At 35.1% G+C, this 18076-nt stretch overlaps 1 protein-coding gene and 1 long non-coding RNA gene across 2 annotated transcripts; one reads left to right on the top strand and one right to left on the bottom strand.

Annotated features, from left to right (window-relative positions):
• Positions 1-4438: 4438 nt before the first annotated feature.
• On the bottom strand, positions 4439-5054 carry LOC146733296 (uncharacterized). The gene is made up of 2 exons (XM_085491992.1): positions 4983-5054; positions 4439-4885 (listed from the first exon to the last, which is right to left on the bottom strand). Exons 1-2 carry the CDS (start codon positions 5052-5054, stop codon positions 4439-4441), a joined length of 519 nt encoding a protein of 172 aa, XP_085348118.1.
• A 7888-nt stretch (positions 5055-12942) lies between these two features.
• On the top strand, positions 12943-17483 carry LOC144360339 (uncharacterized). The gene is made up of 5 exons (XR_013422206.2): positions 12943-13000; positions 13972-14068; positions 16689-16778; positions 16987-17061; positions 17262-17483. It is a non-coding gene; the product is annotated as an uncharacterized LOC144360339 (long non-coding RNA).
• The last annotated feature ends 593 nt before the right edge of the window (positions 17484-18076 follow it).

The following is an 18076-nucleotide window of genomic DNA, read 5'->3' as shown; positions in this document are numbered from 1 at the left end:
GTACTTTGCCACTAGTTTGCAGTACTTTACTACTAGTTTGCCGCACTTTGCCATTTGTTTGCAGTACTTTGCCACTACATTGCCGTACTTTGCCACTACTTTGCCATACTTTGCCACTACTTTGCCGTACTTTGCCGTATTTGCAGTGCTTTTCCACTACTTTGCCATACTTTGCCACTACTTTGCCGTACTTTGCCACTACTTTGCCACTACTTTGCAGAACTTTGCCACTACTTTGCCGTAATTTGCCACTACTTTGTAGTACTTTGCCGTACTTTGCAGTACGTTTTCACTACTTTGCCATTCTTTGCCACTACTTTGCCGTACTTTGCCACTACTTTGCAGTACTTCGCCACTAGTTTGCCACTAGTTTGCCGCAATTCGCCACTACTTTGTAGTACTTTGCCACTACTTTGCCGTACTTTGACACTACTTTCCAGTACTTTGCCACTATTTGCCGTACTTTGTAACAACTTTGCAGTACTTTGCCACTGCGTTGCAGTACTTTGCCACTACTTTGCCATACTTGCCACTACTTTGCCGTACTTTGCAGTACTTAGCAACTACTTTGCCATACTTTGCAGTACTTTCCCACTTCGTTGCCATACTTTGTCACTACTTTGCCGTACTTTGCCACTACTCTGCCGTACGTAGCCAATAAATTGCAGTACTTTGCCACTTTTTTGCAGTACATTGCCACAAGTTTGCTGTACTTTGCCTCTATCTTGCCGTACTTTTTCTCTACTTTGCCGTACGTATCAGTACTTTGTTACTACTTTGCGGTACTTTGCCACTACTTTGCCACTTCTTTGCCGTACTTTGCCACTACTTTTCAGTACTTTACCACTACTTTGCAGTACTTTGCCACTACTTTTCAGTACTTTGCCACCATTTGCAATTCCTTGTCACTACTTTGCAGTACTTGGCCACTACTTTGCCGTACTTTGCCACTACTTTGCCGTATTTTGCCACTAGTTTTCAGTACTTTGACACTACTTTGTAGTACTTTGTCACTACTTTTCAGTACTTTGCCACTACTTTGCCGTACTTTGCCACAACTTTGTACTACTTTGCCACTGCTTTTCAGTACATTGCCACTACTTTGCCATACTTTGCCACTACTTTGCAGTACTTTGCCACTTTTTTGCAGTACATTGCCACAAGTTTGCTGTACTTTGCCTCTATCTTGCCGTACTTTTTCTCTACTTTGCCGTACGTATCAGTACTTTGTTACTACTTTGCGGTACTTTGCCACTACTTTGCCACTTCTTTGCCGTACTTTGCCACTAGTTTTCAGTACCTTGCCACTACTTTGCAGTACTTTGCCACTACTTTTCAGTACTTTGCCACCATTTGCAATTCCTTGTCACTACATTGCAGTACTTGGCCACTACTTTGCCGTACTTTGCCACTACTTTGCCGTATTTTGCCACTAGTTTTCAGTACTTTGACACTACTTTGTAGTACTTTGTCACTACTTTTCAGTACTTTGCCACTACTTTGCCGTACTTTGCCACAACTTTGTACTACTTTGCCACTGCTTTTCAGTACTTTGCCACTACTTTGCCATACTTTGCCACTACTTTGCAGTACTTTGCCACTTTTTTGCAGTACATTGCCACAAGTTTGCTGTACTTTGCCTCTATCTTGCCGTACTTTTTCTCTACTTTGCCGTACGTATCAGTACTTTGTTACTACTTTGCGGTACTTTGCCACTACTTTGCCACTTCTTTGCCGTACTTTGCCACTAGTTTTCAGTACCTTGCCACTAGTTTGCAGTACTTTGCCACTACTTTGCCGTACTTTGCCACTACTTAGCCGTACTTTGCAACTACTTTTCAGTACTTTACCACAACTTTGTACTACTTTGCCACTGCTTTTCAGTACTTTGCCACTACTTTGCCATACTTTGCCACTACTTTGCCGTACTTTGCAGTATTTGCCACTACTTTGCCGTACTTTGCCGTACTTTGCAGTACTTTTCCACTACTTTGCAGTACTTTGCCACTACTTTGCGGTTCTTTGACACTACTTTGCAGTACTTTGCAACTAGTTTGCAGTACTTTGCCATTTGTTGCAGTACTCTGCCACTACTTTGTCGTACTTTGTCACTACTTTGCCATACTTTGCCACTACTTTGTCGTACTTTGCCGTACTTTGCCTTACTTTGCAGTACTTTTCCACTACTTTGCAGTATTTTGCCACTACTTTGCAGTACTTTGCCACTAGTTTGCCGTACGTTCCATTATTTTGCAGTACTTCGCCTCTACTTTGCGGTACTTTGCCACTACTTTGCAGTAGTGTTGAGGAGAGTTATCCCCCTGTAATTACCAGGGTCTGTAGAGTCACCTTTTTTGAAAATTGGGGTGATGATCCCTAGGTCCCAGGTGTTAGGGTATTGGCCACTAGCTAATATCAAATTAAAAAGTTTATCTAATGATTTTATTAGTGTATTCCTGCCTGCCTTAATCATTTCATTTGTAATTTTATTAATACCCGGAGATTTGCCATTTTTTAACTTGTTAATTGCATTGTGAATTTCAAGCTGTGAAATAGGATTATTCAGAATATCTATATGGAAACTGTTACCTTGATTTTTTTTCATTATCCATGGTTACATTGATATTATTTTGTGATGTCTGAGAATTTAAATTCTGGAAATGTTTAAACCATTTTTGGCTCTCAATGTTTTCATTTTTTGTATCATTCTCATCACATTTTAATTCTTTTATGAGGTCCCAATACTCATTTGGGTTTGATTTACTCAAATTATCTAGTTTATTTAAAATATTGTTATTGAATTCTCTCTTTTTTCTTTTGAGAGAATGTTTGTAATTCTTTTTTAAATTGTAACATTGAGATCTTAATTCTTTATTAAATGGGTCCAAACATAATTTACTGGACAGCTTTTAAATGTCTTTTTTCATAACTGAAAGATCATTGCTGTACCATTTTTTTTTTTTTTTTTTTTTTATGCTTTTTTCTTATATTTTTATGGTAATTTTTTTTTAAACTTTTACCAGCTGCCTCAAGATATATGTCAGTTAATAACATGCTTGCAGTGTTAATTGATTGCTGGGTGTTGGAAAAATTTGTATTGTTGAAATTGTTAATTAACCTGTTTATATTTTCACCCTGCAATGCACAACTGAAACGATAACTTGATTCATTATCCCACATGTATGAAACATTGGTATGTGCAGTTACATCATCATTTTTATCCTGAGGTTTTTGCAGTGTTCTATCGTATACTGCATTTGTTTCAAACTGACAAAAAATCTGACAGTGGTCAGATAATGACAGATTTAGCTGGTGCACATAAAATAACTTAAATTTAGTAAATAAGTCATTACTGACAATTGTATAATCAACAATACTGCTACCCTTGTGTTGATGACAGGTAAATTTACCTGTGGTGTCCCCCATACATCTACCATTCAAAATTGTCAAATCAGAGGCAATACAAAGATCCAACAGTAAATCTCCATAGTTGTTTTTCACTGTTAGATCTTGGGAAGCTCTCCTAAGAAGATTATTTGTATCTGAGGACCGGTAGTCAGAATTGTTGTAAATAACAGTGTCTTCATCATTTTTTGTCCTTGCATTAAAGTCCCCAGTCAGAATAATAGAACCAATTTTGGAATATTTTGTGATATCTTTTTCTAATGATTGAAATAAGTTAGGCTCCTTCCAACTGAAAATGCTTGAAAATTGAGGACTTAAATACAAGGTACACAAATAAATGTCAGTGTCAAGACGGAAAAAATTGTTGTCAAGGCAAATCCAAATAAAATCTTCACAACTGCTCTGCATATGTTTTATACCCTTTGCATTAACGTTTTTAAAGTACAAAGCAATACCACCAGAATTTGAGCGGGCCTTTTTGTGTTTTTGTGTTCGAAAAGAATGGAAGACACTGTAATTTGGAATATCTATGTTTGACTCACTATTTGTTTTCGTTTCTACTAAGCTAATAAAATCAAAGTTTCTAACACTATCTAAAAAAGTATTATCTTTAACTTTTTTCTCTAAACTACCAAAAATATTCCAAGTTGTAAACTTTAGAATAGCTCTATTTGCTGTATCGGAAGTCATAATTGTAGAATGAAATAAATTGTTTAAAAAAATATAAAGCATGAAATAAAAATACCTTAGTCTAGGTCAAGTAATGAGTTATTAATTGTAGTCATTTTGACTTAATTAATACAAAAGAGATTATCTTCTTATATAATTGAAGATATGTGTCAATAGTTTTTCAACTGGATTGTTGTTTCTGTAGTTACGGTTATTGTTGTATTGTCTCTTGCTTCTCGCGAATTCTTCCACATTGTTTTGATTATGGGTGTTTCTTCTATTAATTGGCTTGTAGCTTTGTGCCTTGTAGTTTCTTGCTGCTGGATCTGATTCTCTGGTTGTCGAGTGGTTACTTAATTGTGATTTAATAGCACTGTATATGGGTTTTTTTCATGTTTGCTACAATGTTCCTGGTTCCTTTGTCGTTGGGATGTACTTTGTCCGCATACAGATGCATCTTTATGTTCTTACCCTTGTCGTGAAAGTTATTGTTTATGTAATATACATTTTCAATATCTTCTGTGATTATCTGCAGAGATCTGTTAAGTTTAACTATGTCTTGGTTAAAGGTGGCTTTATCCACTCTCGGTAATATACTGGATACATATATTTTGCTGGTAGGGTAGGTATTGCGTGTATGGTTAATCAGCTGCTCATATTTGTTCTGGCATTCATCTAGTGGTATTCTATTGTCTACATCATTTGATCCAATGTTAAATACAATGTTCTGTGGGTTTTTAAACTTAGAATCTCTGATAAATGAGCTTGCATCGTCTAAACCTTTCCCACTTAGTACTTTGACATACGTCTTCTGGAGGTTGAAAATTTCTGTGGGTCTATACGTTTTATTATAGAGTCTCCTACAATCACTGTGTTGTAGCTTCCTTTGTTTGTTTTGTTGTGTTTACCTGGGCAGCTGCTAGAGATGGATCCTTCAGTTGCAACTGGTTGTTTTTTCCCACTTCTACTGGTTTTCTCATGTTGATGGACTATGGATATTAGGAGGATGTTCATCTAGTACTGCATATCGGTTCTGAGTAGGCACTGTGGCAATAAAAGGTTCCGCATTTATGTTCAGCACTGATTTCAGATTATCCATATCTCCAGCCAAAACTGCAGATGGTATGTCTGTTTGTATTCCAACACTAACTTTACTATAAGTTTGGTTGTGTGAGCTTTGTATATCTTTTAAGATATTAAGTATACTGTTTTGAGTGTCATGAGATTTGTTGATATTTTTCTTCAGAATTGAGATGTCACTGTTAGTTTTGTTCAGGCTTTCTTGCATTTTATCCAAGGTTGCTTTTAATTCTCTGCTGTCTTCTTGGGCGAGTTTCTCTTGAGATTCTATTATCGCAAGAGTGTCCAGTTTATCTTGTTGTAAACCATCAAGTTTACTGTGGAGATCAATATAATTAGACTCCATTTCTTCTATTGTTTCCATAAAGCGATTTTCTTTCTGTAGTAACACGTTTCTAGCCTTACTCAGTAGAACTGACTTCATGGGTGAGGGAGCCGGTGAATTTGGGCTGCTAAGTGTATTTTTTGCTGCAGACGAAGTATTATCTGTTTCCTCTAAACAGTCGTTTTTTGTGTCTATATTGTTCACCGACTGAAGGTCACAAGTACATGTTTCCAGATCTGTTTCCTGGGCAGCTTCCGGTAATAGATCGCCATGTTGGCCTAATATACCATGGGCGTCGCCATCTTGGATTTGTTGTTTACTTTTTTGTTCAATTTTGTCGTCACTTTTTGGGGCACAGAAAAGTTCGTTGACTTTACATCTAAGAACTGGATACTCAAGGTCTGCCTATTTTCTTATGTATTTGCATTGTATATATATAACTCCTGACGAGTAATAAAAACTTACGGTGACTTGTTTGCTGTCGTCTTCCGTGTCCCGATTTCTGTCTATCCATTTCATTTGCATCCCGCCTGTTAAGTTGCACCAGTGTACATTTATATTCTTGTTGTCAAGGAAAGAGTCATCGTACCTTTTTTGTGCTGCCATTATCCAAATCATAATTCTTTGTGGAGTAGTTCTATAACATATATCGTTAATCTCCGGGCGCGTTTGACCTTTATCAGTGTATTTACCATGTCTCCAATGAATAACATTGTCCGATTCGTCTGGCGACAAGTCTTTTCCCTTTCGTTGAGTTGTTGGTAATGAAGGAAACTCAACCTCATCGATGATAATTGGTTGTTGGATATTCTTTTTAGGCGAGCCGAGCTCATATATGTAATCATCAACCTTAGTAGATCGCGTCGATCTTTTGTTCTTGTTCTTGATTTCGTCAGTTCCTTTGTTCAGTACAGTGGCCATCTTTGTCCGATGTTACTTAGATGTTACTTAGATGTCAGCATTAAGTTCCCTCGAAAAACTCACTTTTCCAACTCTCTTTCAATGTAGACTTGATGTTTTGTTGACCAGGAATGTATTATGTAGTTGTATGTAATGTTTTTGACCTAGATCGGCATTAAAAATGCGAAATTTATCCACTCATTACGGAGCTTCAAAAAAACGTGTCATTACGTAATGCACGAGAGATGTATTATGTATTAAGAGGTAATTAATGTATATAAACTGATGCTTGTACATTTGGTTATATTGATCGAACATCTAGTGTAAATTCAATAGTATTGCTGCACTGTTGAACTGTGTGAAAGTCTGTCGCATTCATATATAATTAATATTCACCCACACTAATAATGAATGAATATTCCCTGACAAATACAAAACGTACTGTGGTATGTGTCATGATTTATTTCTATATCTAAAAAGATGGGTCACTGATACGACTTGATACTTGGGTTCTAGTGGATAGCTGGTTTAGATCATTCATCACTTCCCCATAATATGGAACTATTTCTGACAGTTTAGTATTTGTAGTTAATTAATATAGCGGTCGATTAATCAGTAGATACGTTGTGTCCAGGGAACTTAATTAGAAATGTATCATTGTAATAGCCGCATTTTCTTCTTGAAACAAAGATAGTTGAATGAAATGATGAAAATAACATACGGCTACTCAAACTGAAAGCTGGTTTTATACGAATTCAACGAAAACTGTGAACCCACATGTCTCAATATTCTATAATGACATAAACACGTATGTATACTATTTACTCTTATAACCTGCGTCTGGAAAAACGTCATATTTGTTCTATGAAGAAAAATTACACAAATACATTTATTTAGTTAGCAATACATAAAATAATATGTGTTTTCCGAATTCTGTAACATTAATAAAGGGATAATATAAGTTAAAAACACAACATGAATTCACAACTATACTCTACAAACTAGACGAGCAACACAGCAAGAACAGCGGCTACATGGATAAGTCAGAGAGAAAATAGATGTAGCAACATACCTAAGTAATTCTGACATGAACGGTGAAACGATGCTGCAGTATAGCTGATGAGTCCCTGGAAATAATATCTCCGCCATTGTAGTCTATGTAATCGCGTGTAAACTTGAGCCATCAACTCCTAATCAAACGCAGTGATTAAAATATGAACAATACAAGTAACTTTGGATGACGGTACCACCTAAAGAAGAAATATTAATTTGGAGTAAGCAAATGAAAGTTATTGTGTTTATAACTCATTGTATTTTATAGCCCATTTTAAGTTGTTTCCTGTCATAAACTTCTGTCAATGACAATGACTATTATTTATAGCAATATGATGGGGGAGCTGTCAATAATAAACGTCACCACCAAATCAAAAATAGCTACCAACAGCTGAAAATTATAGCGATAATGCTAGTGTAGGCGTGTGTAAATCTGATAACATGAGGTTATTCCAATATTAAAATCAGTTCACTAGAATTACGAATAGATTACAAAACTCAAAACATATACATCTGCATTAGGCAAGATAACAAGCAGAAAAAATAATTATTATTATGTAGAAAAAACTAATTTAATTGTACATGCTTAGTACATCATTAACTGACACCGATTGCGGATTTTAAAAATGTATTGCAACAAAAAAACTCAATCAAAATTCATCCTCAACAGATCACATCTAACTGTTTCAATTATACTCATTTCTCTTCATTAGGCATAGCCAGAGTATACATCACAATCATGTACATGAAAATAGCCTGCTTTTTGAATAATGCTCATTGTATTTCCCATACGCTATTCCCACGGGTATTACAGAGCAATTCATTCTAATCTGCTCATCTTGTCGAATATCTCTTTTACTCTTACTTGTGACATGAGCAGCTGTTGTAGCAAAATGAGTAAAATGAGGCTTTAGCGCAGCTATGCACCTTTACATGTGTCATATGCAAATGTACATCATAATGGTCGATTCTGATCAGCGGACAGACTATGATGTGATAACCTTCTAAAAATATGCAATGATTAAATTAGTTTTACCTATATTTTAATTTGATTTTTGATTGAACTTAGATGAACAAGCAAATCCTAAAGAGGCATACAAAAGCAATCTCGTTTCAGATGTACAGTATCGAAATGCAACTACACAAAAGAATTACTAGGGAAAACAAAAGTACAATCAATTCCGGGTCTACCAATATATATATATATATATATACCAGTGCAAATAACATAGTCAACTGTTGATACAAAAAACACAAACGCCTGGCAACCATTGACAAATATCTGATATATCATTCTGAGTCATAATTATTAATGGGCGTTGGTCGCCGAGCCGCGCGCTCTTCGTCCCATAACGCGTATTTAACGCGTGTACAAACATTGTTTGTTTATAAAGCCCTCTGTTTCAAACGTTTTAACAAACATAGCTATGTTTTATACAATTAAATTAATTAAGACAATATTGTTTTCTTTATTGAAAAAATAATTTGATTGCTTGACATGAACACAGCTTGTTCGTTCATAATGACTTTCAAAAAGATGTAAGCAACTATTTAGTGGTAAGTTTAGTGGTGGCGATAAAATAATAATTTAAAATAAGACATTTTATTGATTCTATTATGGTATAATTTACCAGTTTTAAGTTGTTTTAGGCTACAACAACGAAACAGTTTTAACACCATATCACGCTAACAAAACACTTTTCCGGGTATAGATTGGATAGTATCGATTCCTCAGAAAAGTAGGCGATCCTTGTTATTTTTGCAATGCAGACAAATTGTCTATCGTATTCTTCACATAATAGCCCCAATACCCCTAAAAGGTCATAAGCGACATTTTCAAGCTCTTTTCATAATTTAAATCCATCTACAGTTTGCTGAATGAGAATATGCGAAACAAAAAGTCAAAAACAGTGCAAATTTACCATGTTGCGACATAGAATTTAAATGTCATTCCGCGGCGCACATTCCGGAGAGTTCTAGTTGACGTCATCATACTCGACAAAACAATGGCTGACTCAAGTGCGTATTCCGCGGTAAGCATAAACCATCCCATTTCGCTGCGTTGAAAACCTGCATAACTCTTTCTCTCGCATTTTTGTTCTCAGTTGACCTATTTCACTGTTTTTGTCGATCCCGATCACACTGTACGCCTATCATGTTTGCCCAGGATGATGCGTATACGACCCAATGTTTACAATTGCATTTCTCAGCGATTTTATGACGAAATGAATGTGTAAGTAAAACTACCAGTAGTATTATTATTAAATGCATCGATCTCGGCCATTATGTGGCTGACGATGGGAAGGGGTGGTGACATGGATTTGTTGAACCGTAATGTTAGTACATGCAACACTGTTGGATAATGATAACCTCAACCAGAGAAACTCTTCACAAAATTAAATTCTGAACTCCTACACCTAGCAATGCTAATACTTTAAAAAAAACTATGAAAAGCTCTCAGAGTACAACACTGCCAAGATGGTTATTGACGTGCTTCTATTCGATTTTACTTTCTAAGAGTGAATACAAGTATGACCAGACAACAAAATTCTTGTCCATCGCACATGCTCACACCTGCCAGATTTCATTTTTGAATGTGTTATGTTTTTATTTGCGCCATAAAATCACTCGATAGTTGGCAGGCTGTAGAATTTTGACTCGCCTCTTCGAAACCCTAACTGAATTACTAAATCCCAGTAGCAGAAAGTAACTCAGTTTATTACACAGTATGTAAAAAAGATTATACCAAACTAAAAAAACAACCCTTTCTTTACAACTTAACCCCAAACTATGAAGTCTTCTATTGTTGTACTTCTGGTCACACACTTAAAATGTCTTCTGAAACTGATTTACAATCAATCATAAATAATAAAACATAAATTAAAATGAATGAATCACTTACCTATACCTAAGGTTTCTACAGATAGACATCTTGGAGATAAAAACAGTAAAAATCCCAAACAAATATTTGATTATTGATATTGCCAATACAATTACCTGACAGTCCAATATAAACTAACTAACTAACTAACTAACCACATTTAATTGAACATAAGGCTTCCCGGAACACTAAGTCCACTAGTCTATCCAATGCTAAACGTTGATTTTGGTAAAGTGACAGAAAGATAGTAAAATTGTTGGTGGCGATAATCAAAAGTAATTAATACTTTCCCAGCCCTGCATTATCTCGACATTGAAAAGATGCTTGTCATGCACCCCGGTAATGATTAACATATTATTTGCATTCTAAAACAGTCTTCCTTGCCTTAAATTCATCTTATCAAAGGCTTGGCGAACTCACTGGGTTTCACATTGAGACTCTTTTCCATGCTGTATCATTCACAGTTTTTGTTCAGAGTTATGCCCGTGTTCTATTGTTTATTGTTTTATTGAAAACAAACTATTTCCCCGGCTTACGATTTACTCTCAGTGTTAGGAATTCGTTTTCTAGTTTCAGTAAATACAACATTAACTAGTTCCAGCCCCAATACATCCCATACACATGTTTCGGGAAAGTCTTCTGTTCCAGTAGATTCCCAGGGGTTGTAAAAAAAATAGAACTAGCGATAGAGCATTAGGGTGCTACAATTTCAAACATAGGGTCGCTCAGATGGTAAACCCAATAGTATATTCGATGTTGAACATTATATTTTGGTAAGGTACGTATGGTTTCACTATGTCAAATTTCAAAACATTGCTGAGAGTAATAGTGCAAATGAATGCACGAATGATCGATTATGATTCTACAACATTCTAAACTTCTTAGCACAGTTAATTACGGAATTAATAAAATGCGACAAATAAACCAGTTTAAATCATTGCATCAGATGTATCCATATATATGTATATATATTAAACCTCAGAGAAAATGCTCTGAACTCAAACACAAAGTTGGGGTTATAATTAATGTATATATTTTTCTCTGTAATCAAAAATGTATATTACAATGAGTGGATCAACTTATTGCAAAAGCTCGCTAATATACATGTGTATTTGTAAATCCACATCACTGTCAATGACACTTCCAGTTTTTTTTCGACTAGTTCTATGTCACATACTCGATCGTGCAAAATAAATATATAGATAAATCTAACAGCTGTTAACTTATTTGAGGGTTCTATGGGTGTGTATATAAAACCTAAATATTACAGCATTTAAATTCTGTATATTGTGGCGAAAATAATTTGGATATATGGTGATATGTACATGTGTGACTGGCGAACAAATACCGTTGTTACCGTTTTGCTAATTTGAATAATTTGCTACATGTTAATTGTGGGTCTTTTATCCGTATTTTGATATTGTTTCTTTTCATAATTGGCAATTTGTATCCCACCTCTACCATCAATATAGCCTCTATCATACTGTATCATAGCCTAATAGTCAAGTAAAACAATCATATCATCCAATGTGTTTTCGTTGTGTTATTCAGTGTAGGAAAAAATGGAGGGCGATATACCGATATATCATAAGTAGGTAGAAATTTCTACACAATGTTTAATCCAGTCTATTTAGAGACACATTTGTTGAGTTCTATGATGTATTCGTGATTCTAGTAAACTAGAATATTGGGATAACCTCATGTTTGCCCTACAAATAAATCAGTTTTACACATGTTGTTATCGCTGGAATCTTCAATTGATGGTCATGTACACACATTTGGTTCATACAATATTGGAATATTGTTTAGAATCAACATCGTGCATGTTTAGGGTAGACATTATAAATATATATTACAGACATTTTTTAAATAGATTGTGTACTGATTGTATTTAGTAGTGGCAACTTTTCTTGTTAGGCTTAAATCGTGAGACACATCCCTGGCAATCACGTGATTTGTTGCAGCAATTGGCTGATCGCATGTTTATTCCGCCACGCCATAGCTTTTATGGTTGATTTATAAGATTTTTAACAGGAGAAGGGTAGGAGGCAGTGAGGTGTGATCACAGCTGACGGTTTGGATGAATAAAGGTGGAATATCTGTAATAAACTAAGGTTAAATCCTTTGGTTCGAATCTGGTATCTCTACGTGTAATGTTATAAGCCAAGCGAGACAGAGTTCCCTGAACATAATACATAACACTATTTGTGATTTGGTAGTGACGGTTTTAATATTATTGACACGCTCTTCCATCATATTGCTATGAAATGGGCAATACAATATAATGAGTTATAAACACAATGTTAATCTAGAGAATTACTCTCATTACCGTATTCTGAATTCCTATTCCTTGTTCAGATCGCAAATAATAGACAAAAATGTACGCCATTACAGACATTAATTGTCAATGTAACTATGAAGTTTGTTTAATTGAATACAGAAATTGATTATTTTAGACACAATATTCACACATATAAATGCCATCAATCACCCAAAGACTTGTAAATACATTGTAGTTATTATTACTTGTATTGTCCATATTCTAGTCACTGCATTTGGTTTAGAGTTGATGGCTCAAGTTTACACGCGATTACATAGACTATAAATAGCGGAGATATCTGATTATTTTCATGTACTCATCAGCTACACTGCAGCACTGTGTTTCCGTTCACATCAGAATTACGTAGGTAAGTAGCGAACTCTATTCTCTGAAATTAGCCATGTAACCGTTCTCCTTGCTGTGTTGCTCGTCTAGTTTGTAGAGGATTATTGTGGCTTCATATTGTGTTGTGGTAACCATGAAGCGATGACCAATATTTGTCATGATTACATATTTTTAATTTATGTTATTCAAGTTCGTATTTAAAAAAAATTGTAATAGAATTGAGAAAACACATATTATTTTATGTATTGCTATATTACTAACTAAATAAATGTATGCATTTATGTAAGTTCATTTCATAGAACAAAAATATTACGTTCTTCTAGTTTCTGGATATATTGTTGTTTTTAGAGTAGATAGTATACATATGTATTTATGTCATTATAGAATATTGAGACATGTGGGTTCATGGTTCTCGTTGAATTCGTATAAAACCAGCTTTCAGTTTGAGTAGCCGTATGTTATTTTCATCATTTCATTAACTTATTTTTTTTCACGAAAAAATGCTTCAAATACATTAACACATTTCTAATGCCCTCACATTACCGGCCAGATTCGGGCTTGTAAATTTGCATATAAAGTCATACAGTGGGTGGACCAGCCGAGCCACGGATCATAACAATTAACCGGTTTCCGGGGTCTCAGTTGATATGTTAATTAGCCTGTCTTCTGATTGGTTGACACATTTTAGACATGTCAATCATTACGAGCCCGAATCTGGCCGGTAATGTGAAGGCGCTTACACCGTTGGCAAGTCTGTTGGGATTTCGCGGTCACATGACTTTCGCGTTCACCCCTCGTTTACGCATTTTATATTTATTTTTCAAGAATTTTTCTGCAAGCAAGTCTAGGTAGAATTGTTTATAATTCAGCTTTAGTTCGTACAGAACATAATGAAATTATACTGTATAATATATAACATATAATTGGTAACTCGTCTATAATGACTTGCAGAGTATATAGAATTGACGTGCGTTATATTAATCTATATTCCAGGACAGGATGAAGGTTACATTAGCGTGTATTTGTATTGCCATTATCACTATACAGTGTGTGTATTGCGATGATTATTCCAACAGTAATGAAAATCCAGGTACTGAGTAAATATTCGTGAAATACGACTTTTTAGTGTGTACTATTGTTGAGGTTCAAGTGTCAGTGATATTTTTCTTTTACTCACTAAAATTAGTTTTCCAAATGTCTAACTCGCTACAAATTTAAATTGTCAAGAAATTCTGGAAAAATAATTATGGTCGCTTGAGGTGAAATAGTTCAATCATGAACCGCTGATCGTGTAACATGGACATTTTTCAAAAGAGCTTACTCGATTCAGAGGTAATCGAAAAAAGAATCCCGCAATTGGTCTATTCTATTGTTATATGTAAAACTTGTATTTGTTACTAATATTTATGACACGTTAGGTTCCAAATACATTTTATCACACTCATGCCGACGTTGGGCCCACACCGGGGGATAACTTGTATTAGTTATTTACGGGTAAGCAAGGCACCAATGTTTGGTGGAAATGACGCCATTGCCAGAAATGAGTGGACAAGATGGCCGACTTCCGCCCTGGCCAGTGTTCCCCAGTCAAATAAACATCACAGGATGTGCCATAGAGAATGCATTGCATAAACATCTATTAAAACAAAATTTAATTTTGAGTTTATATTTTTCATTTTTTCACTTTTGTGTGCTTTGTAATAGACAGGTGACGTTCCAAGCGATATGTTATAGATGTTTCCATCAAAACTCCACCATTAAATGCCCAACTTGCCGTAAAACCTGATGATAAATCCTACACTGGCCCAGTGTATTACCAATGGACGATATGTAATTGTGTGCCAAACTCTATTTTTAAAAATAGGTAAATGCAGTAACGCAGGTGACTGTTCAAGTTTGTTTGCTTCGTTCTGGATACTCTCTGGTTCAATGAACATGGCGACGCAGCCAACGCAGTTGTAGACGTAGTATTCGCTGCCCAAATTAGAGTTAAAATCCATGCATTTTTTACACAGATGTACGATCCAGTTGTTAGCAAATATAACTGTTTTAATCCAATTAACAACAGGAAGTAACCTGAATCAAGATTTAGTTTATGTCCATTATTCCATGTTAAAAATTATATCACTTTTCGAACGCGAAGCACTATCGCCATACTGCTTTTGATGCTGAAAGTCAGACCACAAGATCAATATATTGTATTGACCGTTTTTCCTCTTTGTAAAAAAGGGGTTTCATCACACTGTCTGTCCGCGAGTTGTGTATTATTCTACGACAGTCTAGACTTTTGTTTTGTAATGCGTCAGACAAACGTAATTTGCATACCAATCGCCGTCGACTGCCACAATGATATTTACAAGATTAGTCTGTTCACATATTTTTGTATTAAGTATATAACGGGTGGCTGTCTTCAATGCCATCTTAAGAGTGTACCTTAGGGTATCTCGTTCTCTGGTAACCACAACCATTTATTACATGGCTTCATATGATCAGCTGACAAATACAAGTGGACACAGAACAAAGGAAACAATAGATTACCTCACTTACTATTGTTTCCAACCCCAAGCTGTGAACTACTTAACATAACAATATACTCTCAATTAGGCTAAACAATAGACCTTAAAAGTCTATGACATCATCCGATTTCTTGAATAATTTTGCATGTAATTATAGTCACTGCAATGGGATAGACAGGAAATCTCTACTTGACCAGATTCTATTGTCTATTTCTGGAAATGTCCGGGACTCCATACTCGTTGTTCTGAGGTAAAACCCTCCACTTGAAATATTTTTTCAAGGAAACCTACCCCTTATTAAAAGTGGTTTAAATATAGCTTTGATCCCTGAAAATTTCCAAAAAAGGACCCCTTGACCAATGAAAATTTCAAAAAGAACCTCTTGCCCATTTTGGAAGTTCTGCGATTGTATAATATTTATGATCGAAGGACAACGATTACATAATGATGGGATCGAAGGACAACGATTACATAATAAATGGAATCGAATTTCCATGATACATAATGAATAGAATCGAATGACTATGATACATAACAAATATGGGCGAAGAACCACGATTACATAATTTCAGCGATTTTTCTACAGAATAATCTTTAACAAGTCTGAGAAATATATAACGCCATAAAATCGTGTCTATTGCAGAACAATTCAGTCGACAAAAACTATAATAGAGACTTTTTTAACATAAAATTTCGTTTTTATACAGGAAAATATAGTATTTTTCAAAATAAAATCATATTTGAGAAAGTTATTGTTCATACATGAGTTGTTGAACACACTACCTAATTTTATTTAGATTTTGCAGTCATAATTCAAGAAAAATAAAATTATTTTCTGTAATATACTTTTGTAATCGGAATTATGAAAATTGTCATTTGTATGCACATGGAATACATGTCGTCATGAAATTCTTGATATATTTCTGAATGTTCTTGTCAAAATAAAGTGTTGTCATTTTTGTTTTACAAATAAGCGACTACAATTTTACAATGTCAAAAAATAGTTATCGTAGTGTTTATGGACTATAGGCTATAGGCTGAGGAACAGAATTAAAAAAAATATGTTGTATAGAGAGTACTGTATATAGTCATATAAATTGAATTGACCCCATAACAATATACCATACAGAAATTAAGACACATGACAAAAATTGCACTTGCGTTTTTTTTCTTTCTCTTTTTTGAAAAATATAGGCTTTTCGAATCCTTTAACTAACAACAATGCTGATAATGACAGGCGAGCAGATCCTCAGAACCCTTGGTTTGGTAAATGGAAACAAGGAAGTAAGTACAAACTATTAGCCTTATTTTATTATTGTTATTATTCTCTAATTAAAAGATCGACATATTACCTATACAAATCAGATAAATTGTGTAGATTTTTGTTCTACTTTAAATTATGAATGATTCTAATGCAAAATGCCTTGACAACGCTCCACGCATACGTTGAAGTTGTATTTAATACTGTGTTCACTGGTTCTTTACAATGTAGGATCGCTGTCAAGGTCATATTCATTAAATGATGAAGACAGAGATGGTAATTCGCAGTAAACTCAACACCTAAGAAGTAAGTATGTTATAATAATATTATCCCATAGCAAACCTCCTACGATCTACTGAATTGTTTAAGTTAAAACAGAAATCCTATCACTCGCATTGTATAAAATAATATGTTTGTAGGTTTCTCTATGCTTATATAATCGTAAGAAGATTCACAGTTCTTATGAATACAATATGACCTAAAATATACCTTTCTTTCTTCATCAGATCGCTCGAAATCCACAAGGCCGGTAACTTACAGTGAATGTGTTATTGCTAGCACTTCATTCTATTCACTACAATGTATGTCAATTACTTCAAATAAACAAGTATTACAACTCAAATTTGTGTGTGTTTCGGTAGGTGGTTTACGAATAGATGGACATCTCTAATATATTATCATTTATGTATTGGTACAATAGAAAATTAAACTTTGTTTTCTCATTAAAACTGCGTGTTTGTAATTGCTGTTCCTTACTTAGAAAAGATTTTGTATTGTAAAGGCATGTTTGTATATGTTACTTAAGCTATAACCCCCCCCCCCCCCGCCGCCGCCGAAGGCTGGTATACGACGAGATATTGCACAATTCACGATGTATATGCATGTTGCAAAAAACTGGAAATGTTGGATAAGTCAGTGTTCTCTGAACTGGTATACAATTTTGTGTCACATGAAGGATATTCATCATGAAATTTACAGAAACAACTTGTCCGCTACCATGGTACTCAGTACGGTTTCTCAATGGTAATGACAATGTACAAACTGCTGCAGAACTAACCCTGTGTACAGTGCTGTGTGTACGGGGACGCGTTCGGTTGTGGTGGGGGCGTCTATCAGCCGAACGCGTCCCCGTATACACAGCACTGTACGCAGGGCTACTGCGGAATAAGCCGTTGCCGAATATTTCCGACACTGAGGGCGCCCTAAGTGGATTGATAGGCATTTGTACTGTGTACATTACAATATAAGATGTCACACATTCATTAAGGTGGGTTTTCAATATATCATCACACTTTATGCAACAAACATCTACAAACGATCA

The sequence above is a fragment of the Saccoglossus kowalevskii genome, chromosome 17 (genome assembly GCF_978046115.1).
Source record: "Saccoglossus kowalevskii chromosome 17, keSacKowa6.1, whole genome shotgun sequence".
Lineage (NCBI taxonomy): Eukaryota > Metazoa > Hemichordata > Enteropneusta > Harrimaniidae > Saccoglossus > Saccoglossus kowalevskii.
Note: the sequence above shows the minus strand (reverse complement) of the source record. Positions and strands in the feature narration are given on the sequence as shown.

Excerpts from the sequence above, each read along its gene's own strand:
- LOC146733296 (XM_085491992.1), bottom strand. The coding sequence starts at position 5,054 with ATGAGAAAACCAGTAGAAGTGGGAAAAAACAACCAGTTGCAACTGAAG. Across the intron at positions 4,886-4,982 it reads CATCTCTAGCAGCTGCCCAG|AAGACGTATGTCAAAGTACT; the intron begins GTAAACACAACA and ends TTCAACCTCCAG.